The 24,202-nt window shown below is 34.9% G+C and overlaps 2 protein-coding genes across 13 annotated transcripts in view; one reads left to right on the top strand and one right to left on the bottom strand.

Annotated features, from left to right (window-relative positions):
- LOC106881761 (uncharacterized) overlaps positions 1 to 24,202 on the bottom strand; it is a 135,538-nt gene that overhangs the window by 79,697 nt on the left and 31,639 nt on the right. Inside the window, exon 1 of one of the 11 annotated variants that reach the window (XM_089360072.1) lies at positions 5,758 to 6,012. The exons of the other annotated variants lie outside the window; for them this stretch is intronic. Within the exon in view, the coding sequence (XP_089216198.1) occupies positions 5,758 to 5,976 (219 nt within the window). The 5' untranslated portion in view covers positions 5,977 to 6,012. Of the gene's footprint in view, positions 1 to 5,757; positions 6,013 to 24,202 lie in introns of those variants that run through there. 11 annotated transcript variants of the gene reach the window in all.
- On the top strand, positions 4,451 to 21,449 carry LOC149133346 (uncharacterized). 2 transcript variants are annotated; one of them, XM_089360086.1, is made up of 5 exons: positions 4,451 to 4,545; positions 12,050 to 12,108; positions 12,674 to 12,796; positions 20,264 to 20,332; positions 21,288 to 21,449. In XM_089360086.1, exons 2-5 carry the CDS (start codon positions 12,103 to 12,105, stop codon positions 21,432 to 21,434), a joined length of 345 nt encoding a protein of 114 aa, XP_089216212.1. In that variant the 5' UTR covers positions 4,451 to 4,545; positions 12,050 to 12,102; the 3' UTR covers positions 21,435 to 21,449. The 2 variants fall into 2 exon arrangements, with proteins under 2 accessions (XP_089216212.1, XP_089216211.1); XM_089360085.1 differs by lacking the exon at positions 12,050 to 12,108 and having other exon boundaries at positions 4,457 to 4,545.

Raw genomic sequence — 24,202 nt, 5'->3', positions numbered from 1 at the left:
ATTGCTGATCTTGTGCCAAAATTTGAAACCATTACTATTATTGATAAGACTGCAAGCTGGTAGAATTGTTAGCATGCCAGGTGAAATGCTTATCAGCATTTTGTCTGTTGTTATATTCTGAATTCAAATTCTAGTGAGGTTGACTTTGCCTTTCATCCTTCGGGGTCGATAAAATAAGTACCAGTTGAGTAATTGACTAGCCCCCTCCCCCAAGTTCCAGGTCTTGTGCCTATAGTAGAAAGGATTATCATTATTATTTTTATTATCAAGGCGGTGAACTGGCAAAATCGTTAGCATGCTGGACGAAATGCTTAGTGGCATTTTGTCTGACTTTGCATTCTGAGTTGAAATTCTACCAAGGTTGACTTTGCCTTTCATCCTTTTGGGTTGATAAATTAAGTACCAGTTGAGTACTGGGGTCGATGTAATCGACTAGTCTCCTCCACCAAAATTTCAGGCATTGTGCCTATAATATTATTATAATAATTATCATTCAGTAGTCTTATTTTTATCACATACTTTCACTGCACTACCAAGCACAGCTCTGTGTGCCTTGGTTATATGCTGTGGTTTGTTGTGATGCTCTTATTGTTATTGTATTGAAAGTGTTTTACGTAGGATGTGTGTGGTGCCTAGTAGTGTTATTTTCTGTGTGTTATATATATTTGTTAGTCCTGGTCTTTTTGTTATGTATTTATCTGAATATCTTTTTTATTATATCTAATGCACCTATTATGATAAGAATTGTTTCAGTTTTAAACTCCACAGTCTAGTTACCTCTATTTCCAGGTAATTATTATTTTTATCATTGTCATCATCATTTCTGAGATATTTTGTGAGGAGCCTGTTCTTTTACTTTTTAAATTGCCATCAAACAAAATATAAAAAAAAATTACTTCAAAAATAGAAGTTATTTGTTCTTTTATCTTCAAAAAAAAAGTTGCCAAATCACTATACTATGTTTACTAGGTGCTTTACTTGTACATCAGCACTAGTGAGGTTGCCAGGTTACTTGTGAGACAGAAGAAGGAAAAAGAAAAAGCCTCTTTGGCTAACTAGTCATGGTGGTGGGTATTTGAGAGACGGGTGTGGTTTTATGCCAGGTGTTGAAAGGTTAAGATATAATAAAGAGACAAATAAAGGTGCCATGCTACAACGAAGATATGCAGCTACCTCGCATTTTATATGGTTGAGTAGGGGTAGCTGTGAAGATAAGATGGTAGTGATGGGGTGCCAGAGCAAACTGTCAAGGTACAAGAAGGTGAGTATAAAAGCGGATACAGACAGTGGATTGGTGGTGGTGGTGGTGGTGGTGGTGGTGGTGGTGGTGGTGGTGGTGGGGTTTCATAAGATTATGAGAGGAGAGAGATAGATAGTTGGAGATAGGGGCTGGGGGTGGTGGCAAGTGATGAACAAAAGTGGAACTGCAGTTGATGGGAAATAGCAGAATGAGGTGGGGATAAGGTGGGATAGATATAGACAAGGAAGTAGGGGAAGATGTGCAAGATATAGGAGTGGTGAGGTGTGAGATGTACAGGTACATAGAGGTGGGTGGAATATGTAGGAAGATAGTTAATCTTATATGTAATGGTTTGGATAGTATATTTGCAAACTCTAACCAAAATGTAGCTTTAAATTGGAGATTCACTATATAAATGTGAAAAAGATGATTTATTTAATTGCATATGCTTCTGTCTAAGCAAGCTATGGGGTTTGATTACTTCATAATAATTATCAAAGCAGCAGTGAAAGTCAATCATTATTTAATTCTCGGAAAGAAACAAGCTGTATCACATTTCCTCTGTTTCATGAATAATTTACATGCTGTCAGCCTACAATATTAGATCTAACTGTTCCAGATGACCTCTCCTTGAATGACAACAACCTTGTACATTGAGACGAGATGTACATGGAGGAGAGGCACAGAATCATTTAGTCTTGATCAGCTCTTGATTTAACGAATATACTAGCAAGTCTTTGGCATATTGCTCCTCAATATGGAATGATGTACTTACTTCAGTTGCTGAATTATTGATTCCCCCCCTCTTTCACTAGGCATAATGCCAATTGGCTATAAGCAAAGGGGGTTATACGTTGATTGAATTGATCCTAGAGTTATTTTGGTGTTCATTTTATTGTTCTCAGGTATAAAAGACTAAGTTAACTCAGGTGAGGTTTGAATTGTAAATGTAGTATGATGAAATGAAGTATGGTGTCTGACAGACATTGAATGAATTTTTTTTCTCACTTCCAAACATGTTCAATCATACTCGAGATAAAACTGACTGACAAAATTCTTCATCATAATTAATTAGAAGTGCACTAAGCAATGCTGAATAAAATATAATTATGTATAATCATTATTGTATATGTTCACCTGAATTCAGATATGGAAAGACAATATGTTGTACAAGTTGTCTCAAGAGAAGTTCTCCTTAGAGACAATAGTCATCCATGGCCTAATGGTATGTTTGCACTCATATTGTCTGTAAGGAGAATTTCTTCTCTTGAGACAACTTGTGCAGTGTACAAACATGTTAAATGTGACTGTACATTACTATATTCATCATCATAGTATTTAACTAGCCGTCGTTTTGTGTTTTCTTTCTTTTTTTGGTTTTTTCTTTCTTGGTTGCATTTACACGCCGGGCGAAATGCTTAGCGGTATTTCGTCTGTCTTTATGTTTTGCGATAAAATTCCGCCGAGGTCGACTTTGCCTTTCATACTTTCGGGGTTGATAAATTAAGTACCAGTCGCGTACTGGGGTCAATCTAATCGACTGGCCCCCTCTCCAAAAATTTCAGGCCTTGTGCCTAGAGTAGAAAAAAATTAGTAGACTTTGTTCTTATGAACAACATATTTTTACAGGAAGAAAAAAAAAACATTAAAAATATAAAAGATCAAATTATTGAGAACCCCTACCCTTTAACTATCTCACCAAGGGAGCAAAGAAAATAAATGGAGGTAGATTAACTAGCAGAAGGTGGGGGGATCAAAACAACAAACATCATGCTGTAGTTCCCTTTCTGTGTAGTCAACTATTTCTTCAGTAGTTCTTGTTCTTATGAACACCTCGTACTTGTCTTTTTTCCCCCCGATAGTCAGCAAACTGTATCTTGCTTCCCAGATCTGAGAATGGAATACTTTTCTCTGTCATCTGTCTGTAGAAAATTACATTTTTTTAAACTACCTTGGCCCCACATCCTTTGCAACATTTTTTTGGCAATCATCCAGAAAATAAGTATTTTATTTCACAGAACCACCCAACTCTTATTCATGAGAATTGTTCTTTGTTCATCATCTTCATTATCATTTAATGTCCACTTTTCCATACTTGCATGAGGCAGGATTTCTATGACCAGATGATATATACGTGTGTGTGTTGAGGATGCAGTGAGACTGAATCCTCAACCACATGGTTGGGAAGCCAGCTGAACCACATAGCCATGCCTATGCCTCTTTATGCCTTGTTACATAAATTATTGAAAGAAGTATTCTTAATATTGCATTTTAAATTGATATCTGTAATGTTTCCCACTGCTAAAATTTTAAACAAATCAGAATATTATTTGAGAATTACCGCATTTCAAGGCATTGATGCACTTCTTTTTTTTTCCTAAAAAATGTCCAAAAATCACCCCAGGTCCTATATATATGAAGTTGGGTCTCTTCCAAGCTAATATTGTCCTGACACTCACTACAGTAGGCTAATTTTAGTCCAGACAGTCTCTTCTATCTAGTTTGATTCCATAATAACAATATTTACTTAAAATCTTATTAATGTTTAAGTAATGTTTTGTAATATTCTGCTTGATTGCTTTAAATATTACATGCTTTAATGTACTAAAAACTATTTTTCCTCAATGTGTGCTGTTGAAAATGAGATGTGTCTAATCTACTTGTGCCTTACTTTTATGCCATCAAATATAGTAGGAACCAATAATGACCTAAATAATCTAAAATGTCAGTACATATATATTATTACTAACTTAATGCCAATATACTGGTAATTATTTTATCTTTTATCTTTTGCTTGTTTCAGTCATTAGACTATGGCCATTCTGGGGTACTGCCTTGAAGAAATTGGTTTTAAATCGAACGAATTGACCCCAGTACTCATTTTTGTAAGCCTGGTGCTTATTCTGTTGGTCGAACCGCTAAGTTACAGGGATGTAAACATGCCAACACTGGTTGTCAAGCAGTGGTGGTGGTGGTGGTGGTGGTGGTGGTGGGGGACAAACACACACAAACAATGGCTTCTTTCAGTTTCTGTTTACTGAATACACTCACAAGGCTTTGGTCAGCATGAGGCTATAGTTGAAAAGACTTGCCCAAGGTGCCATGTGGTTGGGAAGCAAATGTCTTAACACACAGCCGCACTTGTGCCTATTTGGGTAATTATTTTCTGAAAGTATTCTGAAAATCAAAATATTTTCTATTGTTTATTGCAGGTAAACACTGAGTCTGCTATATAAACCACCATAGATTTATTGGCCATCTGCTTAAAGGACCTTTCTACAAAATAAGGAACCATGGCAAGTCAGGTAATGTTAATCCTTTTGTAACCATATTTCTATTGACAAAACACTGCCATTATTTCAATAATTTTGAAAATAATGAAAAATTTAGTCAAGTAACATTGTCAGTACTAAGCTAATGTTTGGAACATAAATTAAGCTGAAATTTTGAGCAAAGGTTTTACTTCAAATCACTTTAAATCATGAAATTCATACAATAGAACCAAGGATGGTCTTGAATAGGTTGGTATGAAAAGGAGTTAAACATAACAAGATTTTCAAACTGGAGATCATTAGGAGAATAAAAAAAAATTTCGTTTTTTAATGTCTTTTTATTTCTGATTTAGTGGTTAGAATATCAGGTCATCCCATAAGTTCTGTCCGAATTTTGAATAATGAAAGCAAGTGATCAAATGTTATATTTAATAGAAATTTAATCATCAATGTACTTTCCCTGATTATCTATGACTTGCTTCCATCTATATACAAGCTTTTTAATCCCATCAATGTAAAACTCTTTTGGTTTCACAAAGTGAAGAACTCTGAAATGTCAGTTTCAACCTCCTCTTGGCTTGCGAAAGTTATGTGCCCCAAATGATTCTGTAAACTACGAAGCAAATGGTAGTCTGAAGGAACAAGGTCGGGAGAATAAGGTGGATGAGGAATTTTTTCCCAACCAAGCTCTTCGATCTTCTGTGATGTGATCTTTGCAGTGTGGGGTCATGCATTGTCCTGATGAAACATCAGCCCTTTTCGAGTCACTAAAGCGGGTCTTTTTTTCTTCAAAGCTTGGTTCAAACGCTTTAATTGCTGACAGTAGACTTGAGCAGTGATTGTTGCATTAGGTGGTAACAATTCAAAGTAAATTACTCCTTTGCAATCCCACCAGATAGAGAGAAGAACTTTTTTCCCATGAAGTTCCCTTCTCGGTTGTGGTTGAGCTTTTTCCCTTTCACCAAGCCACTGTTTACAACATTTAACATTTCGATAGAAGATCCATTTCTCATCACCAGTCACAAGTCTATCCAAAAATTGTGAAATGAGTTCGTGAGAATGGAGAGAAGAGCAGATGTCAACTCGGGATTTGCAGCTGCTTTCGGACAATTCATGTGGCACCCATTTTCCAAGTTTAGGAACCTTTCCAAGTTGTTGAAGATGACGATGAACAGTTGTATGGTTTGAACTAAGCTTTATTGCCAATTCTTCAACTGATAATGCAGGATTTTCTTCAAGTAATGCCTCAAGGAGCTTATCATCAAACTCAACTGGACGTCCTGTTCGATCTTCATCTTCAAGGCTGAAATCTCCACTTTTGAATTTTGCAAACCATCTTCTGCAAGTTCTTTCACTCAAGCATTCTTTCCCTGTGTGTATGTTTCGAGTCACTTCGGCTGCAGAGTTTCCTTTTTTGTACTTATAAAGCATTATGTGCCTCAAATCCTTTTTGGATACTTCCATGTCAGAAATGGTTTTAATCAAAGAAATTTTAATTCTATTATTCTGTAAAATAATATTTGATTAGTTTAAATGTATACAAAATGTATACAAATGCATAAAAATAATTTTTAATTCCATTAGACATTCTAAAATACTATTAAATTTCATTCAATTTTAAAAAAGGTAAAATCGGACAGAACTTATGAGATGACCTGATCTTTTGGTTCACGATCCTGAGTTTGACTCCCAGCAGCATGTTCTGTCCTTAAGCAAGTCCACTCAGCTGGCAAAAATTAGTTGCACCTGTATTTCAAAGGGCCAACCTTGTCACATTCTGTGTCTGTGGAGTGCTCAGCCATTTGCACATTAATTTCATGAGCAGGCTGTTCTGTTGATTGGATCATCTGGAGCCCTTGTCTTAACCAACGGAGTGCCAGTTTAAACAGTAAATTATTTTGTTTAGTGTTGGGAGGATAAACAGGGTTCAGTTTTAGTTTTCTTGCTCCTTTTGACACCATGTTTATATTGAAATATACTGTTTGTGTTTGAATTAATTTTGAAACTAATCATCATCATCATCATCATTATCATCATTTAATGTCTGCTTTCCATGCTGGCATGGGTTGGACAATTTGACATGGAGCTGGCTAGCAAATCTGTCCAGACTCCAATTGTCTGTTGTGGCATGGTTTCTATGGCTGGATGCCCTTCCTAATGCCATCCACTTAACAGAGTGCACTGGGTGCTTTTCATGTGCCACCTGCACAGGTGTGTTTATGTAGCACCAGTATAGATGCGTTAATGCAGCACCAGCATAGGTGCTTTTTAAGTGACACTGGCACCTGAAAGGACAAATCTCTATGTGTGGAAGACAGCAATTTTATTTAGTTTGGCACAACTTATCAAGTACAGAAAATTGCCACATCTACTGGTCCCTTGTCATTTTTTCAGTGAGGTCCAGTGTCTGAAGATCCTTTCTCACTACTTCGTCCCATATCTTCTTGGGTCTACCTCTTCCATAGGTACCTTCTATAGTTAGAGCTTGGCACTTCTTTGTGCAGCTTCCCTCATCCACACGCATCACATGACCAAACCAGCATGGTCTTCCCTCTTGCACATAACAATTGATGTCTCTTATACCTCTTAAATCATTTAAAAACTGGGTATAAGAGGCACCTGTAGATTATTTCTCGTTAATTAATCTGGAGTTTGGAACATAAATTAACCTGTCTGTTACCATATTTCTGTTGAGATATTCTGTGTTTACTTCAATTAATTTTAAATATAATGAAGAATTTAGTAAAATAACTCTGTTATTGTTAAGCTAGTCTTAGGAACATAAAATATGGACTAAATTTTGGTGGAAGATTTTAATTATGAACTTCTAAAAGCAAAACATTTGTTGCGGGCAGTCTCAGGATGGTTGATATAAAAAGGGTTAACATGGAATTTTGATGGAAGGTTTTAATTTAAATCACTTTAAAAGAAGAAGTTTGTACCATAGAACTATAAGCTTGGCTTTTGGTGAATTGGTATCAAAAGCGTTAAACCCCTTAATAGCTGTGTGAGGCTGATATGATTCTGCTTTGTGTAATTTGATGACTGGAAGAAAGATGTGGCCACTGGGTGAATCAAGCAGGGTGACCAGAATAAAATCAAGTATATCATGTAGGTCTAAGTAGATCTGGTCCAGAATTAGAAAGTCCAAAAGAGCATCAAGTTTTGTTGTAATTTACTTATATTTTAAAAGATTATTTTATTTAATCAGAGGAAGGAAGGACAGGCTCCATGTCCATTCTACAGAGATCCGTAGACTGGAGGAATAAAAATGACTCCTAAGCTTCTCTTGTAGAAAACAGTGTATCAATATATTAAGTTATCTTTAGACCAGTGACCTACACAGAATGCTTGCAACTGAGCAAAGTCCAGTAAAGACACCACAGGTCGAGTGGTGGTAATGGACAGTGGATTGTGTCTGGTTATTTGACCACCCCGACCCACTCCAGCATGCCAGTTTTGCTATAAGTAGCACTGAGTGGCTGCTTTAACTCACGTTAGCTGTGTTGTATTCTAGTTGTCTGACTCTTTACTAACAAATGAGCAGTTGAAATAGCTGTAGCCCACAGTGGCTTATATAAATTTAACTGGAAGTTTATATGTGTGTGTGTTTCACATACACGCGCACATATATATATGTACACACTCAGACATTTATACATTAACACGTTCTCACTATATATTTGTCTCTCAAAGAATGTTATCACCCCTGCTATACTGTCTGACAATAAACCACGTGTATGCACTTCAAGAATCAATCTATTTTCCCATCAAATAACTATGATAGTGACTGTTGAAACGACAGGGCTGGGTGAATCATGCTGCTAAGCCCTGATGTTGAGATCACTCCCTTTTTTTTAAATTTGAAATAAACATTGTCTGTCTATCGGATATTCATCATCATTATCATCATCAACCCCTGGACATTAGGATATGTAGGGCAGATTACCTGGTTTCCTTGGTATGTAAGTGACTGAGATCACGACATTCCCCTAAACAGGAAGCCATTTCATTGCAGAGTTATTTATTTACAGTTGAGTGAACTGAAGCAATGTGATATGAAGTGTTTTTGCTCAAGAACACAACTCATCACCCTGTCTGAGAATTGAAATTACAATCTTGCAATTGTGAGTGTAACAACTGAACCACTAGGCCATGCGCTTCCACCTATTCTATCTTATACTCAGTTACTGGAAAATGATATTAGAAATCTTTTATTAAGGACAATGTTTTATGGACTCTATTAGTGTGTTACAGACAATTCTGTCCTATATTTTGTGCCACTTTTTCCAGCCTGTGTCTCACTACTTCAATGAAGACCAGTTTCATGTTAAGAGAGGAAAGTTATTAGTCCCACAATAATTGGATTTTTTGTTGCACCCCTCAGTTGAGGCCTTCTTCATTGCTATCTTGAGCATCTCCTCTGTTGTTCTTCACATCATTCTGAGTGAGCTTGCAAACATTTTAAGGCAAATTAGGCACAAATGTGGCTGTGTGGTAAAGAAGCTAGCTTCCTAACTATGTAGTCTTGGGTTCAGTTACACAATTCAGCCCTTGGACAAGTGTCTTCTCTTTAGTCCCAGGCTGACCAAAACATTGTGAGTGAATTTGGTATGGGGGAAACCGAAAGAGGCCCGCTGTGGTGTGTGTATGACTTTTCCATGCTTGCATGGATAAGTAGATATTAAATGATGATGATGATGATGATGATGATGTTAATAATTAACTTGAAAATCAGTACAGACAAAACTAAAATTCTTTCAACTGGTTTCACAAACAAATATAAGTGTGATATCACAGTTGGTGATGTTGTTACAAACGTGTGAATGTGTCAATCTGGATTCATCCTTTTCTGTCAACCAGTCAACCCAAAATGGAAAATAAAAACCTTGTTTATGCTGCCAAGAACAGAGAACAATCTCCTCACAAAATTAGATTTTTCCAGGCACTTGTACAATGTTTTCTCCTACTGTTGTTAAATTTGTGCCCCTATGCAGTCAAGATCTCTGTTTCTTGGAGTTATTTTGACAGCTGATCCTTGCAAGAGTTACCATCTATTTGACAAGCCAGTGAAAGAGCTTCTGTGTGATCACACGACCTTTTAGAAATAGCAAACAGTTTTCTCAGATCACAACTTGTATATTAGAAAAAAAGGGAAGTCACATTGAATAATGTATTTCTGAAGACTTTATAGTGCTCTTCCTAGTGAATGCATATGGCTTAGTGGTTAGAGTATTCTACTCATGATCATAAGGCCATGAGTTTCTTTCTGGTAGTACATTGTATCCTCTAGCAAGATACTTTATTAGCTCCACCTTAGTGAAGGCAGAGGTATTGTTTTTGGTCATATTTGTTTGTTTGTCCGTGGACAAGATATCTCAAGAACTGCTGGATGGATTGGGACGAAACTTTCAAGGATGTTTGGCCTTGTGACTGGTGCAAACTGATTAGATTTTGGGATTTATCCGTTACCGGACAAGGATTCTGGATTATTTTACCTGTTTTTTTTTTTAGTTAATTTTTGAGAGCGGTTGGGTTCATTTTTTGTATTCTCGTTTGTGAGAGCAGTTGAGTTTATTCCAGATATTCTCATTTTAAAGATCATCTCCAGCTAATCAGTGAGAGAAGACATGTCTAGTTAAGTAAAAGCATGGTCGTCTGCATCCTTTTCCATCTGTGCATTCCTAATTTTGTGGGCTTGTGGGTGCTGGTGCCATGTAAAAAGCACTTGAACCGGTATTACGTAAATGCATCTGTGCCAGTGCTGTGTAAAAGTAGCCACTGCACTCTGTAAAATGGTTGGCATTAGGAAGGGCATCCAGCCGTAGAGACCATGCCAAAACAGGCATGGAGCCTGAGCAGTGCTTCAGCTGGCCAGCTCCTGTCAAACCATCCAACCCATGCGAGCATAGAAAACAGATCTTAAATGATGATGCTTTAACCCTTTTGTATTTAGATTACTTTATCCAATGAAATGCTTTTTTATTCAGATTTTTTCAATTAATCATTCATTATCTTGTAACTTGTAGATTTCGATAGCATGATTGTATGGTTTTGGAATGACATTGTAGAGTGGGTGTGAGAGGCCAGATCTGGCTTGTTTCACCATAAAATGAGTAGAATATTTGAACCAGACATGGCCAGTTTCAATGTTAAAGGGTTAATTTTGCCTAAAAGCTATTTTGCCTGTGTGTCTTTTATGCCCTCAAATACGGTAATTTTATAAAAATAAGGAGAAGTAATCTAAGCAAAGGATCTAAATTGATGAGGAAAATGCAAGTTTCAAATATTATTTATTGGACTCATTAATTCAAATATAGTAGGGTCTCACACATATTGAATTGAGATTATTCAACCATTTAGTATATAAAAACTCCCTTAGAAGTCTTTAGCCCTTCAGCATTTAAACCAGCCATATCCGATCCAAATATTCTATTTGTTTTCAAACTGGCCAGATTTGGTTTCTCAAACCTACCCTAAAATGTCATTCTAAACATATATAATCACATCATTGAAATTTTAAAACTGCAAGATAATACAGGATTAATTCAAAACTGAATAAATAATCATTACGTTTGATAGAGTAATCTGAATGCCAAAGGGTTAAAACCTGGGAAGGGCTAAGATGGGAGATAACTCCACTATTATTAAAACATTTTGGACGTAGTTTATGATTTATTGTACTGCATAATGTAAGATGAATTTGCATTTAAATTTAAATATATTTATAGCTAACTTAATATTCTAATTTGGAAAGTATTAATAAAGTAGTTAATTTAGTCTTCTGAAATGAATTAATCCTCTCATATAAATCAATTAAAAATTGAAGTTTACTCAATTATTTGCCATTAAATTATTTACAACTATCCACTTTTTTTAAAAAAAAGCAATTTAATCTTTTAATATCATTGGCAAATCTTTCAGTGTTGAAGGGAGATAACTTGTGTTTATCATTAAATTTCATGCTAAAGTATTTTCTTCAGTAAAATAAGAAGTGTTGGACGGTTATTGATTGAGCCAACCATTCAACTAACAGTATATTATTGATGCTTTAGTTCTAGTATGAAGAGAAATATTTCAAGTTTATTCTGGATTTTGAGCTTAGAAGCACAAAACAAAAACAAAAAAAAAAAAAAATAATATCAACTTTGAACCTCTACACTGTGTACCAACCCCTAACACCTCACTTAGTACTAATTGAAAGACTAAAGCTGTTCCATCTTTTGCACCTTTCCCCTGTGACAATGTAAAGAAACTTGTGACTTAACTTTTCCTTGATTTCAGTTCACTCTTCCTTCTTTTGTACTTCCTCCCTTCATGTTCTTTAATCTTTTCATTGTCTTTCAAATACTTCTGGACCAACCAATCCCCTGGACATATCCTGATTTCTGTGTTATGTCTGATTGAATTTACGGAGTATTATTTCTTGACAGTACATTTATTCCCATTTAATGAACTTAGTTTGAAAGTTTCTCAAATTTCACTGATATGAGAGACAAATATTTAAAAGACAACATAGATTTATGTATACTTTTAGGAAATCAGCTGAACGTGTTACGTTCTGGTCACCTTTCACCTGATGACATCAACATGCAGGTAGTTAATTACATCCAGTTAAAAATTGAAAATGTAAAGAAATTTTTTTAAACCTTCTTAAAAGTTGGCATTTTTAAAATATGAAATGTAATATTTGCTGTTAAGCTGTGCTCGTTAATTATGTAATTATTTGAATTAAGTTATTGTTTAGACAATTAAGTGAATATTTAAACTTTAAAGACATTAATCCAAAAAGATGTTTTTTTTAAAGAAAAATATCATTTTTGATATGCAACCCATTCAATTTATTTATATATATTTTTTTCCTTTTGAATTATCATATCATAAGTGTCTTCTTATCAATATTCAAAGTAATTTTCTTTGTTTTATAATGTCTTGGCAATCATAATTTCCACTTGTGTGCAAAGACATGTATTCGCATTCTTTTCATTAATTACTGTGAGCATCGTGTTCACCTACATGCCAACTCTTAGACAGACATGCATGCAGATACTTTAAATAGAGAAAAGGTATAGTTGATTGAATGATTACAAAGGTGAGTTTATTATTTCACCTGTCCATTGACTAGTTTCTTTTTTTTCCCCTCATTCTTTTTACAATATAGCACATGAATGCCGACAAAGAACTTTTTCTGGACATACTCACCAAAGAGGAACGAGAAGCTTTATTGACTAAAAAAATGGAGGAAATTCGAAAAAAGAATGAAGCTCTTCGGAAAAGGCATGAAGTATGTCTTTCTAGAATTTTTCTTAATTCTTAAACTTTTCATTTTCCTTTCCATTTGTTTTTCAATTTGTTAGCATATTATCCTTTGTGCAGATATTTAATCATTTTTGTTTGTATCAAACTTTTTATTCATATTTTTAATAGATTAACTTTTAATTTCTTCATTTGGAAAAAAAAAAAAGAAATATTTAATCAATGTTACATAATTTTAGTTATAACCATGGATATTGAAAAAAAAAAAACAATTCTTATTTTAGCTGGTTTCATTTATTCATTTTCAAAAATTTTTTTTCCCACATTTTCTACTTTATTTTTGGGAATATTAGTTCTTGAAAACTTTGCTGTTAAAAAAATGAAGGCAAGATTTGTCAAAAAGGAGAGAATTTTGTAAACAACTGTAACAAATAATCACTTCACTTGTCTACAAATGGTTATATGGCATGCTGATGGGTATATAAAGTGATTTATATACAAGCACACCACCATAAAATCAAATGGGTTGGCATATTTATTACTATTGCTATTATTATTATTATAATTATTATTATTATTAAGGCAGTGCACTGGCAGAATCCTTAGCACTCTGGGTAAAATGCTTAGTGGCATTTTTTCCATCTTTATGTTTTGTGTTCAAATTCTGCCAAGGTCAACTTTGCCTTTCATCCTTTTTGGGAGTCAATAAATTAAGTACCAGTGAAACACTGGAATCAATGTAATCAACTAGTCCCCTCCCACAAAATTGCAGGTCTTGTGCCTTTAGTAGAAAGCATTATTACTATTATTATTATTATTATTATTATTATTATTATTATTATTAGTAATAAAGGTGGCGAGCTAGCAGAATTGTTAACATGCCAGGCAAAATGCCTGCTATACCATCCGTCATTACATTCTGAATTCGAATTCCACCAAGGTCTACTTTGTTTTTCATCCCCTTCAGGGTCAATCAAATAAGTACCAGTTGAACACAGGGGTTGATGTAATTGACTTACTCCAACCCACAAACTTGCTGGCCTTGTGCCAAAATTTGAAACCATTATTATTATTATTATTATTTATTATTACTACTACTACTACTACTACTACTACTACTACTACTACTACTACTACAGCAAGCTGGCAGAATTGTTAGTGATTTGAACAATGTACTTAGCGGCATTTCTCCTGGCTTTACATTCTGAGTTCAGATTCCACCATGATCAACTCTGTCTTTCATCTTTTTGGGGTCAATAAAATAAGTATCAATTGATTTTCTGGGGTTGATGTAATTGGCAAGCATTGTCCCATCAAATTTCAGGCCTTGTGCCTAAAGTAAAGATTATTATTATTATTAAAAGGCAGACTATATGTGTGTTCTAGCATGTAGTTTGTGTTAGGTTCAAGTTGTATTGCAATCAACTTTACATTTTTATTTCTACAAAACAAGAGGGGCTGGAAGAGCATTACATTATAGTTATTAGTGGAAGGGAAAAACAAAACATGCTGCTATTATAAATATTCCCATATTTGAATATTTCACTTGATAAGGAAATTGGAATGACTAATTTAGAGAAAATTCCCTGCATGTTCTTGTATTCTTCAAGTGGAGAAAAAATAGTTTTACATACAAAATGATACTGCTATGTTGTTTCACAAAATATTTCAGGCACATTTGAGAGAGAGAGAGAGAGAGAGAGAGACACGCACACGCACACACACGCACACACACACACACACACACACAGTTACATACGGCTGTCAGATATGTAATTAGTATTTGTTGCCTACTTTATTTGCCCTGTCTTATGCACTGAAATACCACTTAGGTCTGTTTAACTCTTTAAGCTGCATATTTTCTCTCTACTTTTTCCAGCCTTTTGCTTCTACCTTATAGCTTTTCATTTGTGACTTGTGGAAAATAGCTTTAATTGTTCCAGGCAGTCTATGTTGCTGTTGTTATTTCATGCCGTATATCTTCTTAGTTTCCATTTTTAGCTTACTTTTATTTCACTCCCCACAACTCACTTTCCTTCTAGAGAACGAGACTTGGAAGTTGCTGATGAAAAATATATAAATAAATGAAATAAAAGAAAGAAAGAAACAATCTAGCTGCTGCTGCTGCTGGTCACATTCTTGTACAGTTGTTGAAAGTGACTTTCCTACTAAGTTTTAATTAGTACTCTGTTAAGAAACCTAGTAGTTTACAATGAATTACTCATCTTGACAAAGCTACTTTAACGAAGCTAGAAGGCATAAATTAAATTTGATTTGTTTATTTATTTTTTGGTTTTTATCTTTGTTTCATGTAGAAGACTACTGTTTTATTTTGCTGCATATTATTATTATTATTATTATTAATTGTTTAGGGTTTGTTAAATTTGAATTCTTTATATTGCATTAATTCATTCATAACTGTTTTTAACAGGTATTCATGACCTGTATTTGTATATTTTTATCAGAAACCTGCAGTCTTGTTTCAATATACTTTCGTTAGTAAGATAGAATTTGATATTTTGAATTCCAGCAAAAACTGTTGTGTAATATACTTAGTCTTTTAACTTAGTAACAGGAGCAGTTTCTCAGCATTTCAGTTTTGTATTTGGTCTGCAAGTTTCTTGATGTGAACACATGTCTTGAAACATATTCTGTTATATCTGAGGAAGTTCATTACACCTGTGCACAGAATTCACTGTGCCACACCAGTGTACATCTGCACACACACACACACACACACACACACACACACACACACACACACACACACACACACACACACACACACACACACACACACACACACACACACACACACACACACACACACACACACACACACACACACTCTCTCTCTCTTCCTCTCTCTCTCTCTTCCTCTCTCTCTCTCTCTTCCTCTCTCTCTCTTCCTCTCTCTCTCTCTCTTCCTCTCTCTCTCTCTCTTCCTCTCTCTCTCTCTCTTCCTCTCTCTCTCTCTTCCTCTCTCTCTCTCTCTTCCTCTCTCTCTCTCTTCCTCTCTCTCTCTCTCCCTTTTGCACATACATTCTCACTCATATCCATATATAAATATAGAAGCCATAAACTAGGAGACAGTCAGCAGACAGACCTGAAGCAGACTTGGAGTAGAGAGTGCATGTCATTGATGAGGTCATGAAAGGCAAAAAGGACTTCAACAACCCTAGCAGGTTGAATGATTGATTGACTAACAGAACAATTAGTCATACGATTGATTAGTTTATTGGTTTGATGTTTAACCAACTGACTAATAATAATAAAATAATAAAAAGAAGTGAAATAGAACCAGGGTGTCTGTATATTGGCATAATGACCCTTCCAAATAAACAGATTTTCCCAGTATTTCATATGCTTCTGTCGCTTTTTTTATTCTTCAATAGTCTGTCCAATACAAAGGAAAGTTAGCTACAACTGGAGGCTAAGAACATTGACTTTTGCCAATGTGCTTAATAAACTCATTTAAGCATTTCATTATATTGTGTGATTTAATAAGTACTTCACCAATTCCATTGTTTCTATATTTCAAACTTACAGGCATAAAAATATCTTGGATATTATAGCAAAGTGGATCTTAAAGAACAACATATTCTTGCAACATAATTTCAATAATCACTTCAAATTGGTTGCTTAAATTAATTATGATGTATGAATTATAACAGTAACATAATCCTACCTTCCAGCTTTAGCTGAATATTGAAGAATTTATGTTAGAATTTATATTACTAGTTTTGTCAGACATTCAAGTATGTTACCAAGTTGACTTGATACTAGAATGTTTTCCTCACAGAGATTTACCAAATATTTCTCTAATTGACTGCCATACCTCAGTTCAGTTTACACTAATTTGATTAAAATTGTTTTAATTTTGTATTCCTGGAAGTGGAAATTAGAGAAATACATGTATTTGTTTGGTCAGGAAGAAAGGATGGTACCAATTGTCTTTAAAACTGTTGAGGCTGGTGAGGGTGGCATTCTTCTTCAACATTTGTAAGCCGAAAGACTGGACACTGTGGATAATGCAAAATCTTGGGTGGAGAGAAGTGGAGTGGGGTGAGGTAGGGTTAGACATAATATGGATGACTGGAAGAAGAGAGATTGGGAAGTCAGGAATATTCGATATGCAGAAGAGAAATAGAATTCCCTGTACTATAAACAGTACGAACAATACATGCATAGGAAATGCATCAGAATCACAGACTAACCAATGTAGAAGTCTATGTCTGTCTGACTATATATATAGCTCGAAACGTCAAAGACTTTCCGTATTCCCGAGCGTCATACTAATATATACTTTTGTTATTTACACCACCTGTCCTCGTCTGTTGTTATTTTTTGTATATTCTCCCATATATATATATATATATATATATACATATATATAGATTTGCATTCCAGTTTCCAAACTTCTTTTGCAATTCTCGTTATTTCTTTCTCTATTTATTTATCCTGTGATATTTCATTGTGGCTCCAAGACCAATGACAGTAGAAATGAAATAGAATAAAGTAGATAGAACAAGCAATTAAATCTTTGTTGCATATTAACACTTTTACTTGTTTTGGTCATTAGACTGCAACCATGCTGGGGTTGAACAATTTTCAGTTAACTGAATCAACCCTAGTTTTTTTTGTTGTTGTTGTTTTGTTTAAAACCCCGGTCTCTTATTCTGAACTGCTAAGTTACAGGGGCTGAAAACACTCCAACACTGTTTGTCATGCGATGGTGATACACACACACATACACAATAGGCTTCTTTCAGTTTCTGCCTACTGCATTAACTCACAGGGCTTTGGTCAGTCCGAGGCTGTAGTAGAAGACACTTGCCCAAGATGCCATACAGTGGAACTGAACCCTGAACCATGTGGTTGGGAAGCAAACTTCTTACCACACAGCCACGCCTGCACCTAGATCACAATTATATTTTAGTTTTGCTTTGATCGTTTCACTTGCTCTATTCATAGTTTGTGATGACATTTCAACCAACTTTTCAATGATTCTCTGTGACATTTCCCCCAATTCTTGGCTAAATAATTCAACATACATGAAACAAGGGAATTATTTTACTCTTTAGTGAACATGAGGCGGTGCTCCAGCATGGCTGGAGTCAAATGACTGAAACAAGTGAAAGAATGAGTTGTTGTTTTACTATGGTCAACATCTGGAACTTTGTGTGATTGTGAATCAGTTAAATACTTCATATTTAATGCTCTTTTATTTTTACTTGTTTCAGTCGCTAGACTGTGGCCATGCTGGGGTACTGCCTTGAAGACTTTTTAGTCAAATGAATCACCACTAATACTATTTTTTTTTAAGCCTGGTACTTATTCTATTGGTCTCTTTTGCCAAATTGCTAAGTTACAGGAATGTAAACACTCCAACACTTGCTGTTAAGCAGTAGTGAACCTGCGCACACACACACACACACACACACACACACACACACAAACTGGTCTTCTTTCAGCTTTCATCAGTTAAATCCTCTCACAAAGCTTTGGTTGGCTTTAGGCTATGGTAGAAGACACTCGCCCAAAATGTCAGGGGATGGCAGGGGATGGTGGCGAACCCTGCTGTACTCTTTCACCACAACTTTCTCTCACTCTTCCTTCCTGTTTCTGTTGTGCCTGTAATTCAAAGGGTCAGCCTTGTCACACTCTGTGTCACGCTGAATATCCCCGAGAACTACATTAAGGGTACACGTGTCTGTGGAGTGCTCAGCCACTTGCACGTTAATTTCACGAGCAGGCTGTTCCGTTGATCGGATCAACTGGAACCCTCGACGTCGTAAACGACGGAGTGTCAACAACAACAAGTCATTCCTAATATGGGAATAGAAATTACTCTCTCAATATCTAGTGTTATTGCCTTCACTGTTTAATCCTTTATCTTTTATCAGTCTTGAAGTATTTCGTTGAACAAATCAACCGAGTACTTTTTAAAAATTCTGGTACTCATTCTATCAGTCGCTTTTGCTGATCTATTAAGTTCTGAAGACACAAACAAACTAACACCAGTTGTCAAGCGGTGGGGGACAAACACACATGCTCCAGGCTTCAGGCTTCCATACTGTTTCCATCTACTAAATTTTACTCACAAGGCAAAAGACACACTAGATGCAACAACTGTAGGATCAAGCCATATGGCTGTGAAGTGAACTTCTAGATGCTCGGAACTTCCTCAGTATTACTAGACAAAATATCTGCAACTTTTGATCATATATTTTTTTTTAACTATGTATGAGATGGCATTCAAGAATATTTATTTCAATTTAGCTCTACGTATTTCTTGTTTCTTTAGTCTGTTACATCCATTATAGCCACTCCCACACTTTAGTCATGGTTGTGACATGTAGCAGTCAAATATTCAGTTAATTGGCATTTCTTGATGTATTTACATTGAGTATAATCTATGCTTCTTGCTTCAGATGCACATAATAAATTTTTATTCAGCCTACATAGCTAATTGCAACATCAGTGATTTTTTTTTTTTTTTTTTTTTTTTTTTTTTTTCGCTGTCATGTTCTTATCAACTCAATTTTTATCAGCATTAAAGAAATACAGCCTCTCTTTTTATGTGTGTATGTATCACTGTATTTGATTATTTTCTTCTCAGTCTGTTGTTGGCACTCCGTCGCTTACAACATCAAGGGTTCCAATTGATCCGATCAATGGAACAGCCTGCTCGTGAAATTAACATGCAAGTGGCTGAGCACTCCACAGACATGTGTACCCTTAACGTAGTTCTCGGGGATATTCAGCGTGACACAGAGTGTGATAAAGCTGACCCTTTGAATTACAGGCACAACAGAAACAGGAAGTAAGAGTGAGAGAAAGTTGTGGTGAAAGAGTACAGCAGGATTCGCCACAATCCCCTGCCGGAGTCTCGTGGAGCTTTTAGGTGTTTTCGCTCAATAAACACAACGCCTGGTCTGGGAATCGAAACTGCGATCCTATGACCGCGAGTTCACTGCTCTAACCACTGGGCCATTGTGCCCCCACTCTCAGTCTGTACATTTCTTAAAAGCACAATATTTTGGTGCTTTGTGGGTCTTCTATAAAGATAGATTCACTTGTTAGCATGATTTCTGCTCCCACTTTTTATTGGGAATGTTTTTCAATTCCTTCCTTCCCCAACATTGCTGTTGATTAACCCCTGTTCAGGTTTGACAGAGTACACTTATGATCAAAGGCATTCTATCCATAGCCATACCATCTGTTAAGGTGTAAGTGTATTAAGGGCTATGTCATCTACTACCTAATGTGTTCTTTAAAGATTGGTAAAATGATACAAAAGTTGATTCAATTAAATAGATTCTCATCTTTCAAAGTTGGTTTCAGTCTAAGAAGTATAAGGAAGAAAGCTGTTTATATGTCCACAGTCTCAATGTTTATTACCTCAATTTTCTGAAAATGTACCATTATAATATTTAAGCTATTATTTTCTTTGTTTTGAAGCAATTATGAATTGGAACAAATTCTATTTCAGGAAATTGAAGCAGATAAAAGACAAGCAGAAAAGATGGTCAAACCAACATCCCCAAAGAAAGAAATCAAGGTCAGCTAGCATTTTCATTTTTTTAAAGGACTTTTAAAACCTAATTTATATAAAACTGACTTCTAAATCACATATTTAGTGTTAGGAATATGATTACTGTATTTAAGGTGGCATGCTGGCAGAATCATTAGCAGGCCAGGCAAAATACTTAGTGGCATTTTGTCTGTCTTTACATTCTGGGTTCAAATTCTGTCCAAGTCAACTTTGGCTTTCATCTTTTTGGGATTGATAAAATAAGTATCTGTTATGCACTGGGGTCCATGTAATCAACTTACAGCCTCCCTCGAATTTGCTGGCCTTGTGCCAAAATTTGAAACTGATATTATCACTGTATTTGATGGCATATAAAACACACTTTTATTTTCAAAAGAATGTTTCAAAAAGAATCATCCTGGGTTCTCTATGCAAAATTGGACTTCCCATAAGCTAATTCTGTCCCTGGTTCTCACTGCTATTGGGTAATTTTAATCCAGATGGTTAAATCTGCATAGCCTAACTTAATAATACATTTAACTGTACTGTTTACTTTTTATAGCCAATAATCTTTTCTGCTATAGCTAAGGCTCCTTTGTAATATTTTGTAATGTACTGCTTGATTACCTTAAATATTACATGCTTTAATACACTAAAATCTTTTTCCCTGAATATGTGCTACTAAAATTGGAGTGCATCTAATATGCTCATGTGTCTTTTATGCCACCAAATACAGTAATTTTCTGTTAAACATATTTTGTTATCTGTCCAGTGTTGCTATTTTAAAAATGCTATGACTATCTTAACCATGAACTGTGTGAAGTTTTTGAGTTTATTGGTTTAATTCTGTCTCCATATAAATTCTTATACTAGAGAGAACAAAGAAATTACTCAAGGAAAAGTATATTGGTATTTTATAAAGGTATTGTTTTATATAATCATATGTAGTGTATATAAAATGTTAAATTTATTTTTATTTCAGAGTGTGGATTTCAAACCTGTGAAAAAGGAAGAATTTCATCGCCATTCTGGCTCTGACTTTGATTATCTAAAATTACGGACTGACATGGAGGTGAATATATTTTTGTTTGTTTTCATGACAAAAATATGCAATAGGAATATATTCTAGTCAATGACAGTTATTAAATACTGTTGTCATTGAAAAATTGCAGGCAAAACACAAATGAATATTTTTATTTCTTCTTTTATTCTGTCCTGCTCTTTAACTGTGAGACTGGGACACTGTCCAGGGCCTTCAGGAGCTGCCTGAACTTCTTTGGTACCAGGGTGCTACGCAGAATTATAGGTTACCTTTGGTCAGATTTCATATCCATCCAACAACTCTACTCGGAAACTTGGATGCGTCCTGTTACTTGTATGATGCTGGAGTGCCAGCTCAGGTTGTTTGGCCATGTTACTCTACTATCCGAATTAGACCTTGCTTACCATGTCCTCTTCACTGAGGATTTTGCTGGGTTGATATCTTATGTGGGTCAACCACATACCACATGGTCACAGTAGATGAAAAGGTATCTTGCGAAGATGGGGACTGACTGGGACTCTGCTTAATGGGTCACCTGGGAGAACCATTACAAGACATGAAAGAGACTTGGGAATATACCAACAAATGGTGAATGCAGCAACACGCTGTAATGGCACAAGCCCCCACCTCTGACCTGACCTGATCTTTTATTATGTAGAGGAAGTGAGGAAATGTTTCGATAATGCCATGCCTGAAGGTAAACATCTTTCTTCTATGATAAGAGGAATTTGGGAAGGGTAAGTTGAGGTATTAGGAACAACTGTGTAAATAAGAATGAGTCATCCCAATGAAAGCAAGTATAGAAATAGTGGACAACTTATTAACATCCATTTTCCATGCTGGCCTGGGTTGGACAGTTTGACAGGAGCTGGCAAGCCAAAGGACTGCACCAAACACCAGTGTCTGCACCAAGCACCAGTGTCTGCTTTTGGCATGGTTTCTATGGCTGTATGCCCTTCCTAATGCCAACTACTTTACAGAGTGTACAGGGTGCTTTTTATGTGGCATGACCTCTTAATTGAGGGGTTGTCATATAGAGGGAGTTGGCTTATGCCAGGTGACAAGGGGTTAAACTATGATAGAAAGAGAGAGAGAGATAAGTACAGGTGTCTTGTTGTAGGAGAGATACATGGTTTCTCCAGTTGGAAAAGAAAGAAAATGGAGGTGAAGATGTGTCAGGGCTTATACTTAAGTTACAGGAAGGTGAATGTAAGAAAAGTAGTGAAAGAGGATGGTGGTGAAGATGTCTCAGGGCATAATGAAAATAATTCATACTAAATGCAATGCTTTATACAGATGCAAAGTGCAATATTAAAATAGCAATTAATGCAAAGCATAACATCTCATCATCATTTTAACATCCATTTTTCCATACTCATTTGGCTCAAGACAAAATTGATTGAGGCAGATTTTCAAGGGCCAGATGCCCTTCTTGTCATCAATCCTCACTTGTTTGCAAAGAAGGTAGTATTTCACCACTGGCTGGACATCATCATCATTTAGTGCCTGCTTTCCCTGCTAGCATGGGTTAGATGGCTTGACTGAAACTGGTAAACTGGAGAGCTGCAGCAAGTTCCAGTCTGATTTGGCATGGTATCTATGGCTGGATGCCCTTCCTAATGCCAACCACTCCAAGAGTGTAATGGGTGCTTCTTATGTTCTACCGGCATGGGTGCCAGTTATGTGACACCGGCATCGATAATGACTATGATTTCACTTGGCTTGACGAGTCTTGGACATGGCTCGTATGACAGTGATGCTCGTTTACAACTGTCACTTGATGTCAAGACAAAGAAATACTAACAAACATAAACATGGTATATATATATATATAATAACCCATGCCAGCATGTAAAGCGAACGTTAAACGACGATATATATATATATATATATATATATATATATATATATATATATATATATACATACATACATATATATATATATATATATATCTATTCTCTATGCATGTATGTATATATATACATATATATATATATATATATATATATATATATATATATATATATATATATGTATATATATGCGGTTTCTTAGAAACTTTTGGTTTAGTGCCCAGATTTGCATTTAGCCAGCCATAGCAAGTTGAACTCTAAGCTGTGGCGAAAACGGCTAACCCAAAAAATGAAAAACTCTAATAAAAGAAATCTGTGATGTGCTGTTAATTGATTTTATGGTAAATTTATTTGCCAACTTTCTGCTGTTAGCGTTTCCCAGAATTATGATTGGTTCTACACAAGCCTTCACCAATGTGGGTAGTCTAACTGCTATAATATTGACTGCTTATACTCTCGTACAGGGAAGCCAATAGGAGAATCCACTATGGCTTCATATATATATATATATATATATATATATATATATATGTATATATATATATATATATGTATATATATATATATATATATATATATATATATATGTATATATATATATTATATATATATATGTATATATATATATATGTATATATATATATATATGTATATATATATATATATGTATATATATATATATATGTATATATATATATATATGTATATATATATATATATGTATATATATATATATATGTATATATATATATATATGTATATATATATATATATATATGTATATATATATATATATGTATATATATATATATGTATATATATATATATATGTATATATATATATATATGTATATATATATATATATGTATATATATATATATATGTATATATATATATATATGTATATATATATATATATATGTATATATATATATATATGTATATATATATATATATGTATATATAATATATGTATATATAATATAATATATAATATA

This window comes from Octopus bimaculoides, chromosome 11, assembly GCF_046866305.1.
Source record: "Octopus bimaculoides isolate indiv1 chromosome 11, ASM4686630v1, whole genome shotgun sequence".
Taxonomy (NCBI): domain Eukaryota; kingdom Metazoa; phylum Mollusca; class Cephalopoda; order Octopoda; family Octopodidae; genus Octopus; species Octopus bimaculoides.
Note: the sequence above shows the minus strand (reverse complement) of the source record. Positions and strands in the feature narration are given on the sequence as shown.